Below are 17966 nucleotides of genomic sequence, written 5' to 3'. Positions count from 1 at the left end.
CTTACTGTAAACTTAGACGGACATGATAACGTGAAACATATGTCAATCTTACTGTTAACTTAAATTGGTATGTGGATAACTTGAAACATATGCCAGCCTTACTATTACCTTAAACTGGCATGATAACCTGAAACATATGTCAACCTTATTATTAAGTTAAACTGACATGATGACTTAAAACCTATAATCAACCTTATTAAGTTAAACTGTCATGATAGCTAGAAACATATGTCAACCTTATTATTAAGTTAAACAGGCATGATAACCTGAAACATATGTCAACCTTATTATTAAGTTAAACTGACATAATGACTTAAAACAGATATCAACCTTATTATTAAGTTAAACAAGCATGATAACTTAAAACATATATCAAACTTATTATTAAGTTAAACTGGCATGATAACTTAAAAACATATGTCAACCTTATTATTAAGTTAAACTGGCATGATAACGTAAAACATATGTCAACCTTATTATTAAGTTAAACTGACATAATGACTTAAAACAGATATCAACCTTATTATTAAGTTAAACAAGCATGATAACTTAAAACATATATCAAACTTATTATTAAGTTAAACTGGCATGATAACTTAAAAACATATGTCAAACTTATTATTAAGTTAAACTGGCATGATAACTTAAAAACATATATCAACCTTATTATTCAGTTAAACTGACATGATAACTTAAAATCTATATCAACCTTATTATTAAGTTAAACAGGCATGATGACTTGAAACATATGTCAACCTTATTATTAAGTTAAACTGACATGATAACTGAAAATCTATATCAATCTTATTATTAAGTTAAACTGGCATGATAACTTGAAACATATGTCAACCTTATTATTAAGTTAAACTGGCATGATAACGTAAAACATATGTCAACCTTATTATTAAGTTAAACTGGCATGATGACTTAAAACAAATTTCAAGTTTATTATTAACTTCAGTTGGAAGGATGTTGGTTTCAATAGTATGATTTTGTTTTGACGTAGAAAAATAATTAAACACTGCCATATATGCTGATAGCTTTTAAGATCACACGTATATGTGCATATGTAAGTAGTTTATCTATCTTTATCAACACGTAATCCCCTTATAATTCTTTATCTTTCTACATTTGTTGTTAAACATTCTCTAAGTTAATGTGTGTTTTTTACGGTTTCATAGTAACTGGACATTGTTGGTAACAGATCACTGATACAAATTTTGCAATGATACAAGTCCAATCTGGCTTGTAGCTTGTGGGTTAAGATATCGCGTGTACAAGTATTAATTATCATGAGTAGTTGAGAGATTTCATTAAACAAACAATATGTTTCATTTGTATTTATCTATCCATATTCGTATCAATCTATCTAGTTGTCATTTTATTTAGGCCTATCTATGGCCTTCAAAAAAAGTTGACGACTCTACATGTTTGGATGTTACAACGTCATCCTCAGGAGTCGAAACATGTTGAGTCGTCAACTTTTTGAAGGCCATAGATAGGCCTGAATAAAATGTTTTTAATTGTGTTCCAGTTTAACGTTGAATATTATTTATGATTTTAATTTTATACACAAGTGTCAAAATACTATAATATTATCTCAGTTAGAGTTTATGACCATAACAAAGTATTATATTTCTAATTTGTGTCTCAGAAAAGATAAACAAACATGCAGAACTTTATAACATTAATTTAACAGGTGTTTTCCCCCATAATTTTGACATTCTCGACATGCTTGTATATTTTAAAAGTATTCATTGAAAACTGAATATACATTCCTTTCTTTGTTTCCAAAAAATAAATGATAACACAAAATGATTTATTTAAAAGAACCATACTTGTTTGTTTGTTTAAAGTTAAGCACAAAGCTACACAATGGGCTATATGTCCTTTTCCCACCACGGGTATCGAAACCCGGTTCCTAGCCACCACCATACAAGGTACATCTAGGAAAAAATATTTAACTTTGTGACATCGTATTATCTCTAATAAACAGTAGTAAAAAAACTGAAGACTTTTATAGAAAACGGACTTTCAAAAATAATACCAATTTAAGAAAACTGTCATTCATTTCATTTAGAGCAAAATAAAGTTTTTTAACCTTTATTGATTTACAAGAATGACATACATTAGAGAAGAAAAAGCCCAGACTGGTTTGCTAATATAGACGTTGTGGATTCGAATATTATAGAGCGAAATTCTTTTTTTTTCCTTATTGAATTAATTACTTTAATTACATTTATTCATTTATGTACTAATAAATCTGGAAACCTTTATTAGATTTGTTTGTTTGTTTGTTTCGAATTTCGCGCAAAGCTATACGAGGCCTATCTGCGCTAACCGTCCCTAATTTAGCAGTATAAGACTAGAGGGAAGGCAGCTAGTCATCACCACCCACCGCCAACTCTTGGGTTATTCTTTTACCAACGAATAGTGGGATTGACCGTCATATTATAACGCCCCCATGGCTGAAAGGGCAAGCATGTTTGGTGGAACGGGGATTCGAACCCGCGACCCGCAGATTGCGAGTCGAGCTCCCTAACCACCTGGCCATGTCTTTATTAGAATAAAATGTTAGTATCCAAGTTTATAGAAAATGATTGGAAGAAAATAAAGAAAATGTTAGTCCCTATCCTCATCCCCGTTAAATCCACCCATAGGATATTAGTCCTCTACTTTCATCCCCTTTAAATCCATCGATAATATATTAATCCTCTACTTTCATCCCCTTTAAATCCACCCATGAGATATTAGTCCTCTACTTTCGTCCCCTTTAAATCCACCGATAATATATTAATCCTCTACTTTCATCCCCTTTAAATCCACCCATAAGATATTAGTCCTCTACCTTCATTTCCTTTAAATCCACCCATTAGGATATTAGTCCTCTACCTTCATCTCCTTTAAATCCATCGATAAGATATTAGTCCTCTACCTTCATTCCCTTTAAATCCACCCATAAGATATTAGTCCTCTACCTTCATCCCCTTTAAATCCACCCATAATATATTAGTCCTCTACCTTCATCCCCTTTAATTCCACCTATAATATATTAGTCCTCTACCTTCATCCCCTTTAAATCCACCCATAATATATTAGTCCTCTACCTTCATCCCCTTTAAATCCACCCATAAGATATTAGTCCTCTACCTTCATCCCCTTTAAATCCACCCATAAGAAGAACAACATTATTCTTATAGGGTAGAACTTCAGAATTTTTTTTTTTTATCACGTGGATATACAAATTAATTTTGTTAATATTACAATCATATTAATTATTGTTCTTCCTTATAATTTTCAGTATATCTGTGTTATACCTGCGATCTATTACATTACGGTCGTTGGAGCTTCGTTCTAGCTTTATTACAGGAGAAGGCTTATAATAGCCCCCCAAAAAAATTATATTATATAATTATTTAAAACTTCTTTATACTTCCAGTCATTTTAAGTTATAAAAAATTTCCTCTATTCTGTTAAAACGATCTCAACTATGGATGTTGGCTTCTCTAGTTTACTATCATCGAACGATGCAAATTATTCATAAGGTAACTAGTACAAACGATTCAGTAAGTAAGTTGTAATCTAACCTTACTGCATTTAAATTCAAGAGAGAAGCATATGAGTTGGTATCAAGCACATTGGGAAACAGTGAAAAGAAACTGGGAAGCTTACTTTTGCTTGTTGTATATTAAGAAGTTACTAAAACACTTTACTGAACTCATAGTGTCAGCAACCATGACATAGGAACAGATTTTGACCAGGGTGAGGGGAGCTAAGATATCTAACCCCAAATGCGCTAGCATTTCTGAGGAGAAACTGCTAAAAGACTATTTTTTTCTCCTTTTGGGGGAGAGGGGACCTACAGAAGGCTGGTTCATTTTAAAAACCTTAAAAATCGAGGTCGATTTCCTACTGTTTCCTAAATTCTGATAAGAGAAATACAAAGGCCTAATAAAGTAGATTTTATAGATGGACTGCTACACTTATTGTAGGATGGTGTCGGCTAGCACTAAGCCTTTTAGTGAAGACAAAGATTGAGTTGATTGTTTGTTTGTTTGTTTTTTGAATTTCGCGCAAAGCTACACGAGGGCTGTCTGCGCTAGCCGTCCCTAATTTAGCAGTGTAAGACTAGAGGGAAGGCAGCTAGTCATCACCACCCACCGCCAACTCTTGGGCTACTCTTTTACCAACGAATAGTGGGATTGACCATCATATTATAACGCCCCTATGGCTGAAAGGGCGAGCATGTTTGGTGGGACGGGGATTCGAACCCGCGACCCGCAGATTGCGAGTCGAACGCCCTAACCACCTGGCCATGCCGGGCCAATTGAGTTGATATTTTCAGCGAATAACAGTTCGTGTTATTTTCCTTTTGGATATAAAATAATAAAATATTAATCAAAATTATGAGATACTTATCAATAATTATATGAATTACTCAACAGTTGTTTATACTGGAAATGTGGCTTCACTGACTTTGTAAGTTCACATTCACACTTTAAAGGAATGAAGGGGTATCGAATTCCGAATTTTAGCGCTATAATTTCCCAAGATTACCGCTAATCCACCAGGGAGCCACATTGAAAAAGAATTATTCTGCAATTATAAAACGCCCTTGCCAGCCACCTTTATTGAATTACTAATAATCCCATAATAGTTAATCCGTGATTCGCTTATTCTGATTGGCTAATACTAATCCTTTTAACGAAGACACAGATTACTACTTTCTTACACTTTTCTTACAGTTTTATATTGAACTTTTTATAAAATGTTTAGTGATTGAGAAATTAAAATCACAACATCTTGTTTTATTGTTAAAGTTTTCAAATCTTCGCTTTTGCTACTTCTCATCAACTTCAGCGTCTAGCAATGTTCTGTGATTAGATTTTGATATTTGGAAACATTTCTTGTTGGGTTGTAACACAGCTTTCCACTTGACAGTGATTTTACATTTTTGCTTGAATCAAATCAGATAAGTTTTTCTTTTGTTTATTTCTCACACTATGGTAAACTATTCAAATTGAAATATTCTTCTATATATATGATATACTTCGTTGAATGAATTCCCTTGATTTTCAGTACACTTTTCTCATAGTTAAAGTGACTAGACGTCTTTATTTATTAATGTGATGTAACTTTATTCAAAGCTACAAGTAAATCACTGTTCTATTACTTCGTAGGTGAAAACCATTATTTTGCCGTAGCGTGCACCGTATCGAAGACTCGCGAATTGTCCCCATTGAGTACGTCTCGTGAAAGCAGTCGTTATTGTTACGTCTAACCTACAGAGTACACGCTCTCCAACTCTTTAATAGAGCTGTAGTTGGAAGGCGACGAACAAAAGATACACCACCGCCATCGATCTCCCCGATATGCCAGAGACGGTTGCCGTGAGATCTCCACGTTTTCTCCGGCGAACAAAAAACACGGGCTTCGGATAAATTCTCCATGAGGTTGCTAGTACAAGCGATTTGGTAGATGACGACGTCGACTGGTACAGGGGCGGGATTTAATTTCGTAATGGGAGGCTTGCCACCAGCAGTACATTAAAGTACAAATTTTCTATGGGTTGGTACCGATTACTTAAATACTCGAGGGAGAGTCTGTTCTGAAAGTCACGTCACAGCGAATCCATCCGTGTTTTTCTAAACATAGCCTCATTAATTAATTCAAGACAAAAAACAAAACAAAAAAACGGCGGTTCTAATCCTGCTAAATATGTGTCAAATTATGTTTACGAGTAAGGCTGATAAAGGCTTTTTAATGATGTATGCGTTCATCTGCACTTTGAGATAGCCCTTTATTGTTAACTGTTAAGCCTTGGTATAAGTTATCTTTTATATAACTTGTTCAAAAAATAATTACTTGCTGTAGAATAAATAACACAGAAGAAAAGCCTTAAAAACATTAAGTTACCTGTTCTTCTAGTAAACCAAAAAATAAAAAAAAGGCTCTAACAAATTTTTGTTTTGAAAGTCGAAACCGTATAATAAATTTATCTGATTTCATATGCAGTAGTTAGCGTATTGACAAAAATATATTCTCTACAGTGTTCCATAATTTATTTCACTCTAAAGTTAATTAATTTTCACTACGTTTGGACTTTGGAAGTCAGCACGTTATCCGGTATTTAGATTACCTGGTTTAAATCCATTAATACGTGGATATTTCTAAGTATAAATACAGTTTAAATTAAAAGAAAATGGTTTTATTTTATTAACTTACCATGTTTTATATGCTACAATTTCTTGTATTATATGGTACGGTATTCAGATTGAACCCACGCTATATTTTTGCCAATTGACTATACGGAATGTTTTATATATTTTTTTTATTAATATTTTATACAAGATAAGAGACAGAGTGTGAAGTAATTTCTACATACTAACGTTACGCACGTTATGGTGTTACTGGATCCTAACATTTCGAACATTATCACAATAAGAGGACTTTACATTACAGTGTAACTGGATCCTAACATTTCGAACATTATCACAATAAGAGGACTTTACATTACAGTGTAACTGGATCCTAACATTTCGAACATTATCACAATAAGAGGACTTTATTTACTCACAGCTTAATTTAGTTATATTATAATTTTCCACTGAATAGTCTAAGTTTAGAATTCTGCAAATCATGGTGTGTTTTACACTCATTCCATGTTTCATCATACTTTAACTGATACCAGTAGAACAAAGAAGTTATTTTATTGTTTTCGAACTGCGATCATACTTTTAGTATATAAGTTTGTAGTCATAAAACATTCATTTTCATAGAAGCTGCGTGTATGAGTCAACCGTAATCTCTTATAACAACATATTTGATTTATCGAGACGGAAAATACCGTTTACAGGGAACCTTTTAATGTTGTTAGGCGGAGAGTCGCTAAGCCTAATCAACCCAAAGGATTACGAGAAATACAGGAAATGATGACCGTAAGTCCTGACTTGTAGCTGATACCGTACTCAGGTGTGAACGTTCCGTAGAATGGTCGTTACCGCAGTTTGGAAATGGCTTTCAAGCTGAGGTTTTCAATATCGCATTGTTTGTCCGATATATCCTCTCAAAACTGACTGTCATATATATAATACACCAAAGATTTATTGGTCGAAGCTAGGATAAAAGATGTTCAAATTGCTTTTTACAAACTTCTATAAACGTCTACTCCACTAAGACGCAAACATTACTCTCTTTTCACACACCATCCTCACTGTGACCTATGACCTTTATAATGATTTGATAACAGAAATATGTGTATGGTGTTATCAAATTGAAAAGGTAAACATGAGCGAACTATATAAACGATGAACTCAATTTCCTTTAAATATATTTATTTGTTTATCTCTAACTGTTTAATAATAATCTAAAGAATCAACATGCGTTCATTAATTCATTAGTAAAAGTAATTTCTTATTGTTACTTCATGTCCCGAAGCTGCTTCCTCGTGAGATCAATATTTATGACTTTACTCCCTTAAAGCCCTTTTCTCTAAATGAAATAATATAGTACTTTTATTTTAATAGTATATTTACATGTACATGCATTATTCTAGTTACACTGTACTTTTAACAGTTTTAATGTGCCCACAGGTGGCTCTACGGTAAGCCTGAGGGCTTATAACCCTAAATAGTAGGTTTCGATACTCGCGGTGGGCACGACACAGATAGTCCATTGTGTAGATTTGTGCTTACTAACAAACAAGCAAAAGCTTAAATGTAGTCATAATATATATAAATAGTTAAGATGTAGCTAGCCTAAAAACGTGTTCTCAACGGTAAAGACACGTTGTTAGATTAACTCTCTATGGACAGGCTGCTGTAATATATTACTCATTATGTATGAATATTCCATATATTATGTTAGTGTTTACAATTTGTATTACAAAACCTTTCTAAATTTAATTAGTTTTTGCTTTACAAAGGTAGTACATTTTATAGGCTTGAAGATGAAAAACAAAGCAAAAGTGAGCGAATAGCAAAAATATGTAATAACACGTTTATATTTACAATGTAAAATACATAGTTTACATTAATGTAACAATTAGCTAGGTTGGTATTCACAATTTCACAAGTTTTTTTGTTAGTTTTTTTTTAAGAAGGAAAGTAAATTGGACCGGAGCAGAATTCATTATTCAAGAAGGGATAGCTTAGAAACATAAAATATCTGTTCAATTAGTAAAGTTGTTGGTTCTAATTCCAACCGATCTCGTTTGTTGCAACGGTGTTGCAATTTTGACGTTTTTTTAGTAAGAGTATACGTAAGAAATATCTTTAGAATTAATGTCAGGTATGAGACAGATTTCCCATTTTTAAAAACTATATAAAATACAGATATTTTGTCAAAATTACACGTGTCTTTAATTTGGTAATTAAATCTTTCAATAATTCACTCTGCATTTCATCACTTAATACTCGTGAATTTATAGTTACGATTCTTCTTACTAGGCTTAAAAAATTTATAGTAGGTAAAGCTTTTCTCAGTAAAGTGGGGAAGCCGATGTAACGAAACGAAATGCGAAATAAAATAAGTATGAAAGCCATGAATATTTTCCTAAATATGATAAAAAGTATTTGAAGTGTACATTACAAATACATTACAATGTATATATAGTATACAGTAGACTTTTTGGCTATAAAATTTTACCAACGTGTACCTTTATATAGTACTAGAAACTAACAACGTATCCATAGGAGTATGTAAAACGTATTTCTTTGATTGGAATTGAAATACACAACTTTCTACGAACAGAAAACAAAAACGGTGATATAAATTTTAGAATTTAAATTATACATGGCTAAAGTCCCGGAGTGCTTTCAACACAAAAACATTTAAGGTTATCTCTGAAAAGATAGTTTCCACTTCACTGTGATATATCACAACTTCAGCAGTAGAGATAAAGAGATAAATAATTAAATTCTGGAAATACTGCGTACACATTTTATAAACTCGGTATTACAATTATTAAATAAATTCCCTGTGGATGATATTTTTTTATTTTCTAATTATTACTAATTATTTGCATTGACATAAAACATCCCTAATCTTTCCACTGTATGTGCGATGTCTGACTTTTTATGCAGTTCACTTATGTACGTGTCCTTAAAAATTAGATATCTGACTTTTTATGCACTTATGTATGTGTTCTTAAAAATTATATCAGTGGCCTTTTATAGACCTTAGTTATGTACATGTTCTTAAAAATTATTATTAGACGATATAAATTGCATACTCCTATATTTAGACCATGACTTCGATTTGATTCTCCCCAACAGGCAAAGAAACACGCGCCACAATTCCCCAACAGTTGCTGAATTAAACGAAAATTTTATTATACCTAACGAAATTTTAGCTTTTCTCTCCCCTGGCCCATCGATGATTGCATAGTTACGTTGTTTAATTGTTTGTCTTTCCTCTGGCCTACCAATAAACGTGTGGTTACGTTGTTTTAGGGCCTTTCTCTCTCCTGGCCTACCAATAAACTCGTGGTTACGTTGTTTCACTTCTTTTCTCTCCTCTGGCCTACCAATAAACGTGTGGTTACGTTGTTTCATTGCTTTTCTCTCCTCTGGCCTACCAATAAACTAGTGGTTACGTTGTTTCACTGCTTTTCCCTCCTCTGGCTTACCAATAAACTAGTGGTTACGTTGTTTCATTGTTTTTCTCTCCTCTGGCCTACCAATAAACGTGTGGTTACGTTGTTTCAGGGCCTTTCTCTCTACTGGCCTACCAATAAACGTGTGGTTACGTTGTTTCATTGTTTTTCTCTCCTCTGGCCTACCAATAAACTATGATTACGTTGTTTCACGGGTTTTTTCTGCACTGGCCTACCAATAAACGCGTGGTTACGTTGTTTCACTGCTGTTAGGGACGACAGGAAGAAACTCTCTAGAACATGTGAGAATTTGAAAACTACATTTCCTTGTCAGTGGATCTTCTAAACTTTATTTCATGTACTATTTTGATAACACTTTTTAAACCGAAAGAATAAAAGGGGAAATAGTAGAGAAAATGGTATTTTCCCCTTTCGAATAGACTTACAGACTAAAAACATGAATTTCAAGTAATGGAACTGTCAGGATGAAAAGATTACTTATACATTACTTCCTGAGGCAGACAGTTTTTTAACTCTGTGATAAAGTATTCCTTAGGTCAATAAAGAAATCTACCCCTTGTTCACTTCAAAAATAAAGATAACATAACAGTCCATTATAAAAGGAAACACTTTTTGGTAAGCGATGAAAACTGCTGGATGTCTCAAAGGCATAAATATATAAGTGAGAGAAAATATCTAGAAGAATATACAAATACATTTCACAACTTGCCAAAAAAAAACATCTTATTTTGAATCATAAGTAAATTTTAGTTATTTCAGAATATAGTTTAATCCCTAAAAATTCATTTATCAGTTTTGACGACACTGTTTTTCAAGAGTAAAAATATGTATGTTCAGAAAAACAGTTGATTTAATTGCTGAATTTAAATAAACAAAAACATTGGGAGAAGCCACTATCAGATCTTTTATCTTTTTAAAGTTTGTGCTGAAGTTCTATTAGCTAAAAATCCTTGAATTAAAACCTAGTTTTCAAGTGAATTAAAAAACGAATGCTAGCACTAAATGTAGAACACGATTTATGAGTTTTTTAATGACGTAAATTAATAGTGCTCAGCTAACTTAGTTCTTTGTGAAAAAAAAAGGTGCTAAACGTATTAATATTAGTGTTGGTATTTTCAATGTGACTGGCACCTTATGCGCAAATGGGGTTAAATAGCCACGTAAGAGACACCTACATAAGATTCAGATTTTATCTATGTATCAGAAAAAGGGTAGATATGTAGTAGCACTCGCCGCCACAAGAACTTTGTTCTACTCTTAGAGTTTTGTTTGTTTGTTTTGTAATTAAGCACAAAGCTACACAATGGGCTATCTGTGCTCTGACCACCACGGGTATCGAAACCCGGATTTTAGCGTTGTTACTCCGCAGACTACCACTGGGGGGGCTCTATTATATTATATTATGATTGACTGAAAATGCAGAGCATAATCAAAGGTATCGTACCCTGAACCTCATAATTTTAAGAAAATATATTTATAAAATATTAGTACTACGGTTTAATGAAACGGTCATATTACACATGCCACACAACAAGAACGATTTCTAGCCAAGTTCAAAACTTTATTTAAAAAACGTCCTCAACCTTCTCTTTTAGTGCCATCACATCACCAACTGAATACAGTTTTAACCTGCAATTAAAAAACCCTTTTTTATGACGTTGACTTTCAAACCAATACTTCGGCTTTTTGACTACTCCTAATATTGCAAGCTTTTACTGTTAATGTATTAGGTTTACTTTATTTTCTTAAAAACAATTTCATAGGTGCTAGTATGTTAAATATCAAAGCATAAAAGTTAGTGGCATGCATAAAAAATATCAAACGCTATTGACAAACTTAAATCGCATAAGGAAATCTTATGTAAGAAAACTGGAATTTTGAATGTACATATTTTTCCACACTTCGAATGGTCTGGTATAATTTGAAAGTACTTCAAACGTTCCAGAATAAGCTAAAAATTAACGATCTTCTACCGTTCGTTTTTAAATAAAACTGTCGTGTTTTTTTTCACTAAAAGTAAGATGATACTCTGCAGTTTTGTTGTCATGGTTACTAGTAAGCTATTAAAACTGAACATGTGAACATGTGATATTGATAGATTAGAATATGTGCATCATCTGCTTTTAGATACACATAAAATCCTGCACAATTTCTAAATAATTTATTACTGTCACTAATAAAATGCATTTGCAAAATGATTCAACTCTTTCCAGAAAAAAGAAAGTAAAAGATAGTTTGCAATTCAAATTGAACTTATTAAAAAACTTATCATCAAATGACAAACTAGAAACATTGCTGGTGTTTACTTATCGAGTTGCTCCCAGTGGCACAACGGTACGTCTGCGGAGTTTCCCTCTAAAAACGGGGTTTCGATACCCGTGGTGGGTAGAGAACAGATAGCTCTTTGTGTAGCTCTGTGCTTAATAACAAACAACAACCGATCGAGTTTAGTGATCTGATTTCAGAATCTGAAAACAAACACTGTCGGGTAAACTTTGCGTATGTTTTCGCAAATGCATCAGTTATTTGGTGATTTTTTTACCGATTTTCTGCTATTGTATATACGTACTAAAATGTTTGCAGTGCATTTTTATTAATATTTATCAGTACAGAATGAAAAACAATTCCTCTATTTTCTATAAAATTCTTGACATTATTTTATAGGGCAAACTAGGTTCTTCAATAACTTAATATGTGATTTCGGCATTTCTTATAAAGAATATTTCCTTGAGTCAAGTAAGCTCCCTCTACAAAGTGATTGTCAAGGAAATCACTCAGTATATGGTAAAAAAAAACTAAGTAGAATATTTTAGGGTTAACAGTAGGTGCTATCATTAGAGGGGGGAGTACAGAATGAGATTATGATGTTGCTAGTGGTAGGGCAAATAGGATTTATGGATGTATCTGCATAAATATTCAATGCAAATCTAAAGAGGTTATAATTTCATTGTATAGATAATTGATAATGCCACACTTGGAGTACTGTGTTCAGTCTTGGGGTCCTTGCCTTAGGAAAGACATTGAATTGTTAGAAATGGTTCAGAGGAAGGTTACTAGAATGGTGTCTGGGATGGAGGGGTTGTCTTACGAGGAGAGGCTAAGATCTCTGAAATTGTTTTCTCTTGAAAAAAAGAAGAGTTAGGGGGATGTGATTGAGGTGTTTACGATTGTTAAGGGATTGATCGTGTTGATGCATCATCTTTTTTCATACTTAATGGCGGCGAGAATAGTAGGACTAGTGGACACAAATATATACTTTGGCAGGGTAAGAATCATCTTCAGCTTAGACAGTTTTATTTACTAACCGGGTATTTGGTCTTTGGAATGGGTTGCCGTCGGATGTTTTGGAGTCAGTAAATTTAAGTGAGGTTAATGGAGGACTTGATAAATATATGAATGATAATGGCTGGCTTTGAGAGTTTTTGTTTTGTTTTTTAGCAGTCTAGTGGATGGAACAGCCTAAATGGACCAATAGGTCCCTTGTTGTCCCTAAATATTATATTATACTATATTATGACCTTAAATTTTGAAAGACTGGAACTTCGGTATTTCATTATATTAATGCTAAGACGACTAGTGGACATCAAAAGTAGTCCAGTCACAAGCTAGGATTAGAGATAGATGAAATTATGAGGTTTTAAACACTTTTTTTTATATTTAAATCCTTTATGCACCAAAGTGCTTGGGGGGTTCTTGAATGTTGATTACAGGTCGCTAATAGCATACGATCCACTAAAGAATAATGTAAGACAAACATACCATGGATATTGCAATTAATTCTCCTAATTATTGCTGGAGCTCCCAATATGTTTGCGAAGGAAATGAATGATTTCATATTTTTCTGTCCAGTTATTAACGCTGGGTGTTATAACAGAGAAAAACATATAATTATTCAATACTAGCAGTTTGTTTGTTTAAAGTTAAGTACAAAGCTGCACAATTGGCTATCTGTGCTCTGTCCACCACGAGTATCGAAACCCGGTTTCTAGCGTTGTAAGTCCGCAGACATACCGCTGTGCCACAGGGGGGGAGCAATACTAGCAGAGACCCGCAAAACATCTGCGGTCACGTTTGTATTAGTTAAGCCTTTAATAAGTACCGCCTATATTCGATAAAGATATAAATTAACACTGTAACTTGTGCATGTTTTTTGCTTTAGTTTAGTTAGCACTAAACTTTACCGTACTTAATACTATCAATAATGTTATTCTACTACCTAACGTTAGAACTTTTTAAAAACGTCTACTAAAGTATATTTACATCCGCATTTTGTTTACATCCGTTGAAATGAAGAGTGAGCGCATTTTCAGGACAGACAAAAACTGAATATTATTATAATAGATGATTGAATATGTGGACTACACCGGTAACTTGAGGGTTAACACTGTCGTGAAGTTTATCTTAACTTCTTATCTCTGTTATCAATTTTCGTAGGCTATACATGGCATAGTATGATATAACCTCTAAACTTACCATTCTTTCAGCTATCTTTTGGTCACGTGGTTAGTGTGGCACGAAAGTATGAGTTTAGTGCGAAGTTTACTCTTACTACCTAGTACATTTTTTCTCACTGGCAAGAAATCCTTTGTATAAGATAGATTGATTCATTTGTAACCTAACTTTTCTGTTCTGTAAGGCTTCCTACTGTCGATTTCATTTCAAACCATACTCTCTGGAGTGAGCGTATTTTTCTTTTTTAGTCTTTGCTTTAAAGATTTTCTTGATACAAATGTGCACGCACCACCCCTGTCATCTTCCTCCACCGAAAAGAAAGAATCACGGGAGACTGTTATACATTCTTCGTTTACCTCGTTCTCTAACAAAACCTGAGATCCGTGAAATCCACTAGCGTGGAGAAGCTCATAGATCCGGAAACGTAGAAATCGTTGTCATGCCGCCCTTTCCTCCGCCACATGGTTTCATCACGTCATCAATCAGCAGATAACCAAACGTGGTTACCGCCTGCTTCCTCTATCCTGGACGCCCAATTAGATTTTGTCACTCTTGCTTTATGAAACCCGCTTGTTATTTCTGCTTCTCCGCCTGGCCAGAGTGGCTAACAATAGCCCTAAACAAGTTGATAACACCACTATCACGCTCTACTTGTGAACCCTGCTGATTATAGCGTGAAACGTCTTTCATTCCACATTTAGATTGTAGGCTGAAACTCGTTTTCTTTGGTAAATCACAGTATATTAATCTATATCTGTTAAGGCTGTGTGTATACGAATAATTGGAAAGAAAAGATAAACATGTGGTGAGAATAGGATGGATTTACTTCAATCATTTCTGTACTGTACCGAGATAAAGACAAACAAACAAACATGGATCTTTTAACATGTTTACAAAATCTCCTGTTTTGTATAGTGTTGCACAAGTGGAATACTTTGCCCAAAGCAATCCAAGCGACAGAGCGTGTCCCGACGGAGACGACATAAGTATCGCCCCCCCCTTTCTGTTTTGTAGAAGTTGTAAATGCCTGATTAAAAAGAAAGAAACTTCATAGGAATTTTTCTTGTGTTACTAAAAGGAAGAAAATAGTCGATTATCTTTTTGTTAGTATATGGTGTAACCGACTTTTCTGAAGCTCAGAGCAGACAAAATTGGAAGAATTTGTTCTCAGCGGCTTTGAAGGAAGCAAGTAGTATAAAACCACGTAGATAAACAGAAATATAAGTAGGAAAACTGTTTGAGTTTCATATCGATTTTGTCAATAAACGTTTACTGAATATAATTTACAATGTTCCTTTCGGATGACCCGTAGTAAACAACAAAAAGCCACCTAATGTGCATCGAATGAGTAACGCAGAATTACAATCGTTTCAAATATATAGAATCTACATGTAAAATGATATAAAGAACCACAGATGTACAAAACATAGGAGGAAAACTTCTAACATAATACATTATATATAGAGAGAGACGAACTGACTCCTTCACGTGTAATGGATAAGCCTCAGTCAGTTCAAATGTGATACTTGTAGAAACAACACAATAGATTATTGTCTGAAAAACGAATATGATTTATAGGTTGGAACCTATGAGAAATATGAAATAAGAAACAGTAAAAACGAAATTAATCTCATGTAAAATTAACTTTCACACGTTCATGTTTTATGTTCAGAATAAAGATCAATTATATACAAACAGCTGGAACTAATACGTTTAATGTATTAACTAACATTTACTGCTGTGTTACACTGCCTCGCCCCTGGAGGCTGTTTTTACCGTAAGCTGGACCTTCATCATGTGGTATACGGGTGGCGAAGTTTCTTGTTTTGTGATGGCAATCTGACGCCTTGAACCACCTAGTTGTACACAGACAGCTCCATAACGCTTGTTCTAGGGTATATTATCGAATTAGAATGTTGTCCTTAAAAGAGCCGTTTTTGAAGCTGAAATGAGAGGGATCTGATATATGATTTTCTGGTTCAGTCTACTAGGAGTTTTGGTCAGTTATGTATAACAAATGCTTTCATTATTACATTTAACCACATTCTGTTAACTTTTATTTATTTACATTCTAGTTAAGAAGTGTTTATTATGGACTTTCTAAAGTGGACACTCTGAGTGCTTGACATATGGAGGTGCTGTGCATGCGTAGTTCCGATTCTGTTCAATCGTTTTTAGCACACACACCCAGTGTTCCAGTGTTAATGTATACGCGTATTTCATTCGTGCATTAATCTACAGAAATATTTATTTTATCAACCCAACATTTCGTTCACTTCTCAAAAAGCGTCTGTTTTTTATAACAAAACTAGGCAACTTTTCAAAATTTGTAGTACATACCGAAGGTATTTACACATTTTGATAAAATAGTTAGAAAAAAAATTACCTTAACACTACAGATAATTATAAGAAAACGTTTTATTTTAACCAACATTTCGCCTTAATTTAAAGAATATTGTAATATCCAACAGCTGTATGTACTAGTCCTGAAGAAGCTGGAAAGGCGAAACGTCGGTTAAAATAAAAGTTCTCTATTAATTATCTGTAAGGGGTAAAGTGGTTTGGGGGTAAATGTTTTTTTTTCTAACTTTACATAATATTTCGCAGTCGATAAGTCTTACTTCTTTGGATTTTGCAACTTCGTTCCAAAAATATAAAATAACATTTGAAACTTTGTGCGATGAAAATACCGAAGTACGTTGTAGCTGTGATATATAATGATATAGATAACCTAGCAACCGCTGGTTCCATTAGTTTGTTTGAATATGTAATTCCTCGTTTAGTTTCAGTTAGGTGTACTTACTAAGATATATTTCTGCAGTGGGCAATTCAGCGATGGCTTTCTGCAGTACACGGGAAGTATCATGGCTTATTTAAATAACGTGCACGCTCGTGTCACCATTCCCCCACCGCGCGGTTCTTGGGAAATATGTCAGAATGTCAGATCAGCCGTCTTCTACTCTGATGCACGTAGCGCCATCAACAAAAATGACATATGTTTGTCAAAGGGGTGGAGACTTTGTTTGTACCAAGCACTGACCAACAATTTTCCAACCGCCCAGTAGAGGCCCCCCGCTGGTCTCACCTGTAACTGGCTGCTCGCGCGGGCGACGGCGACAACTAACTGCTTGCTTTAATCAAGTAATGGCTATCCTAACAACTACCCGGACAAGTGACTCTCTGACTAATCAAAAGTGAAACGACGATAAGTGATCACCGGCTTTAAGTACCGTGTGGGAAACCCGGCTATGTAAACTGTTTTTATCCTATACAGTGAAATATTACCGCTCAGAAGATTACTGTACTAACGCATATATAGAGTAAACATTAAATATATTACAAAAATTACATGCACAGCGATACACACATTGCAACTAAAATTTCCTGGATAAATATTTCCAAGTCGTCTTATTTTTGTATCTATACAAACGATTACTTTTTACATTATCAGCTAAATAATGTATATTATATCTATTTCTGTATATACAAACCCGTCTGTTATCATGCTAATATTATCTTGTACTAAACTCCTGATTATTCTATATAAATTTTCATGCGCGCCTTACCACAGCAAAATACCCATGTTTATTTTTCAACTAGTAATTAAAATAAATAATAAAAAGACAAATACGATATACTACATTTTAATTTGCTGACAATTCCGTAGAAACTGACAATGAAAATGGCAAAAGTACCAAAACCTACAAAACAATTTTATTATTTCAAATTCGATGACGAGGAACCCACTTTGAGACTAATAATGGTTGGAGACGGCTTGAATGGGTAATGAAGATAAACTTTGATATAAGTTTAACATAACAGCAAATGTACAACGTTTCGACAATGTTTTGTTCATCATCAGGTTGTCGAAACGTTGTACATTTGCTGTTATGTTCAA

At 33.8% G+C, this 17966-nt stretch overlaps 1 protein-coding gene across 2 annotated transcripts in view; it reads right to left on the bottom strand.

The window, feature by feature from the left end:
* The window catches only part of LOC106463165 (SKI family transcriptional corepressor 1 homolog-B-like), an 86448-nt gene extending 71722 nt beyond the window's left edge, over positions 1-14726 (bottom strand). Inside the window, exon 1 of one of the 2 annotated variants that reach the window (XM_022390612.1) lies at positions 14090-14726. In XM_022390612.1, the coding sequence (XP_022246320.1) occupies positions 14090-14092 (3 nt within the window). In that variant the 5' untranslated portion in view covers positions 14093-14726. The remainder of the gene's footprint in view (positions 1-14089) is intronic. The other variant, XM_022390615.1, reaches the window with a different exon arrangement.
* Between the last annotated feature and the right edge of the window lie 3240 nt (positions 14727-17966).

Source organism: Limulus polyphemus, unplaced genomic scaffold (genome assembly GCF_000517525.1).
Source record: "Limulus polyphemus unplaced genomic scaffold, Limulus_polyphemus-2.1.2 Scaffold1341, whole genome shotgun sequence".
Lineage (NCBI taxonomy): Eukaryota > Metazoa > Arthropoda > Merostomata > Xiphosura > Limulidae > Limulus > Limulus polyphemus.
This window is presented reverse-complemented; position numbering and strand designations above follow the sequence as displayed.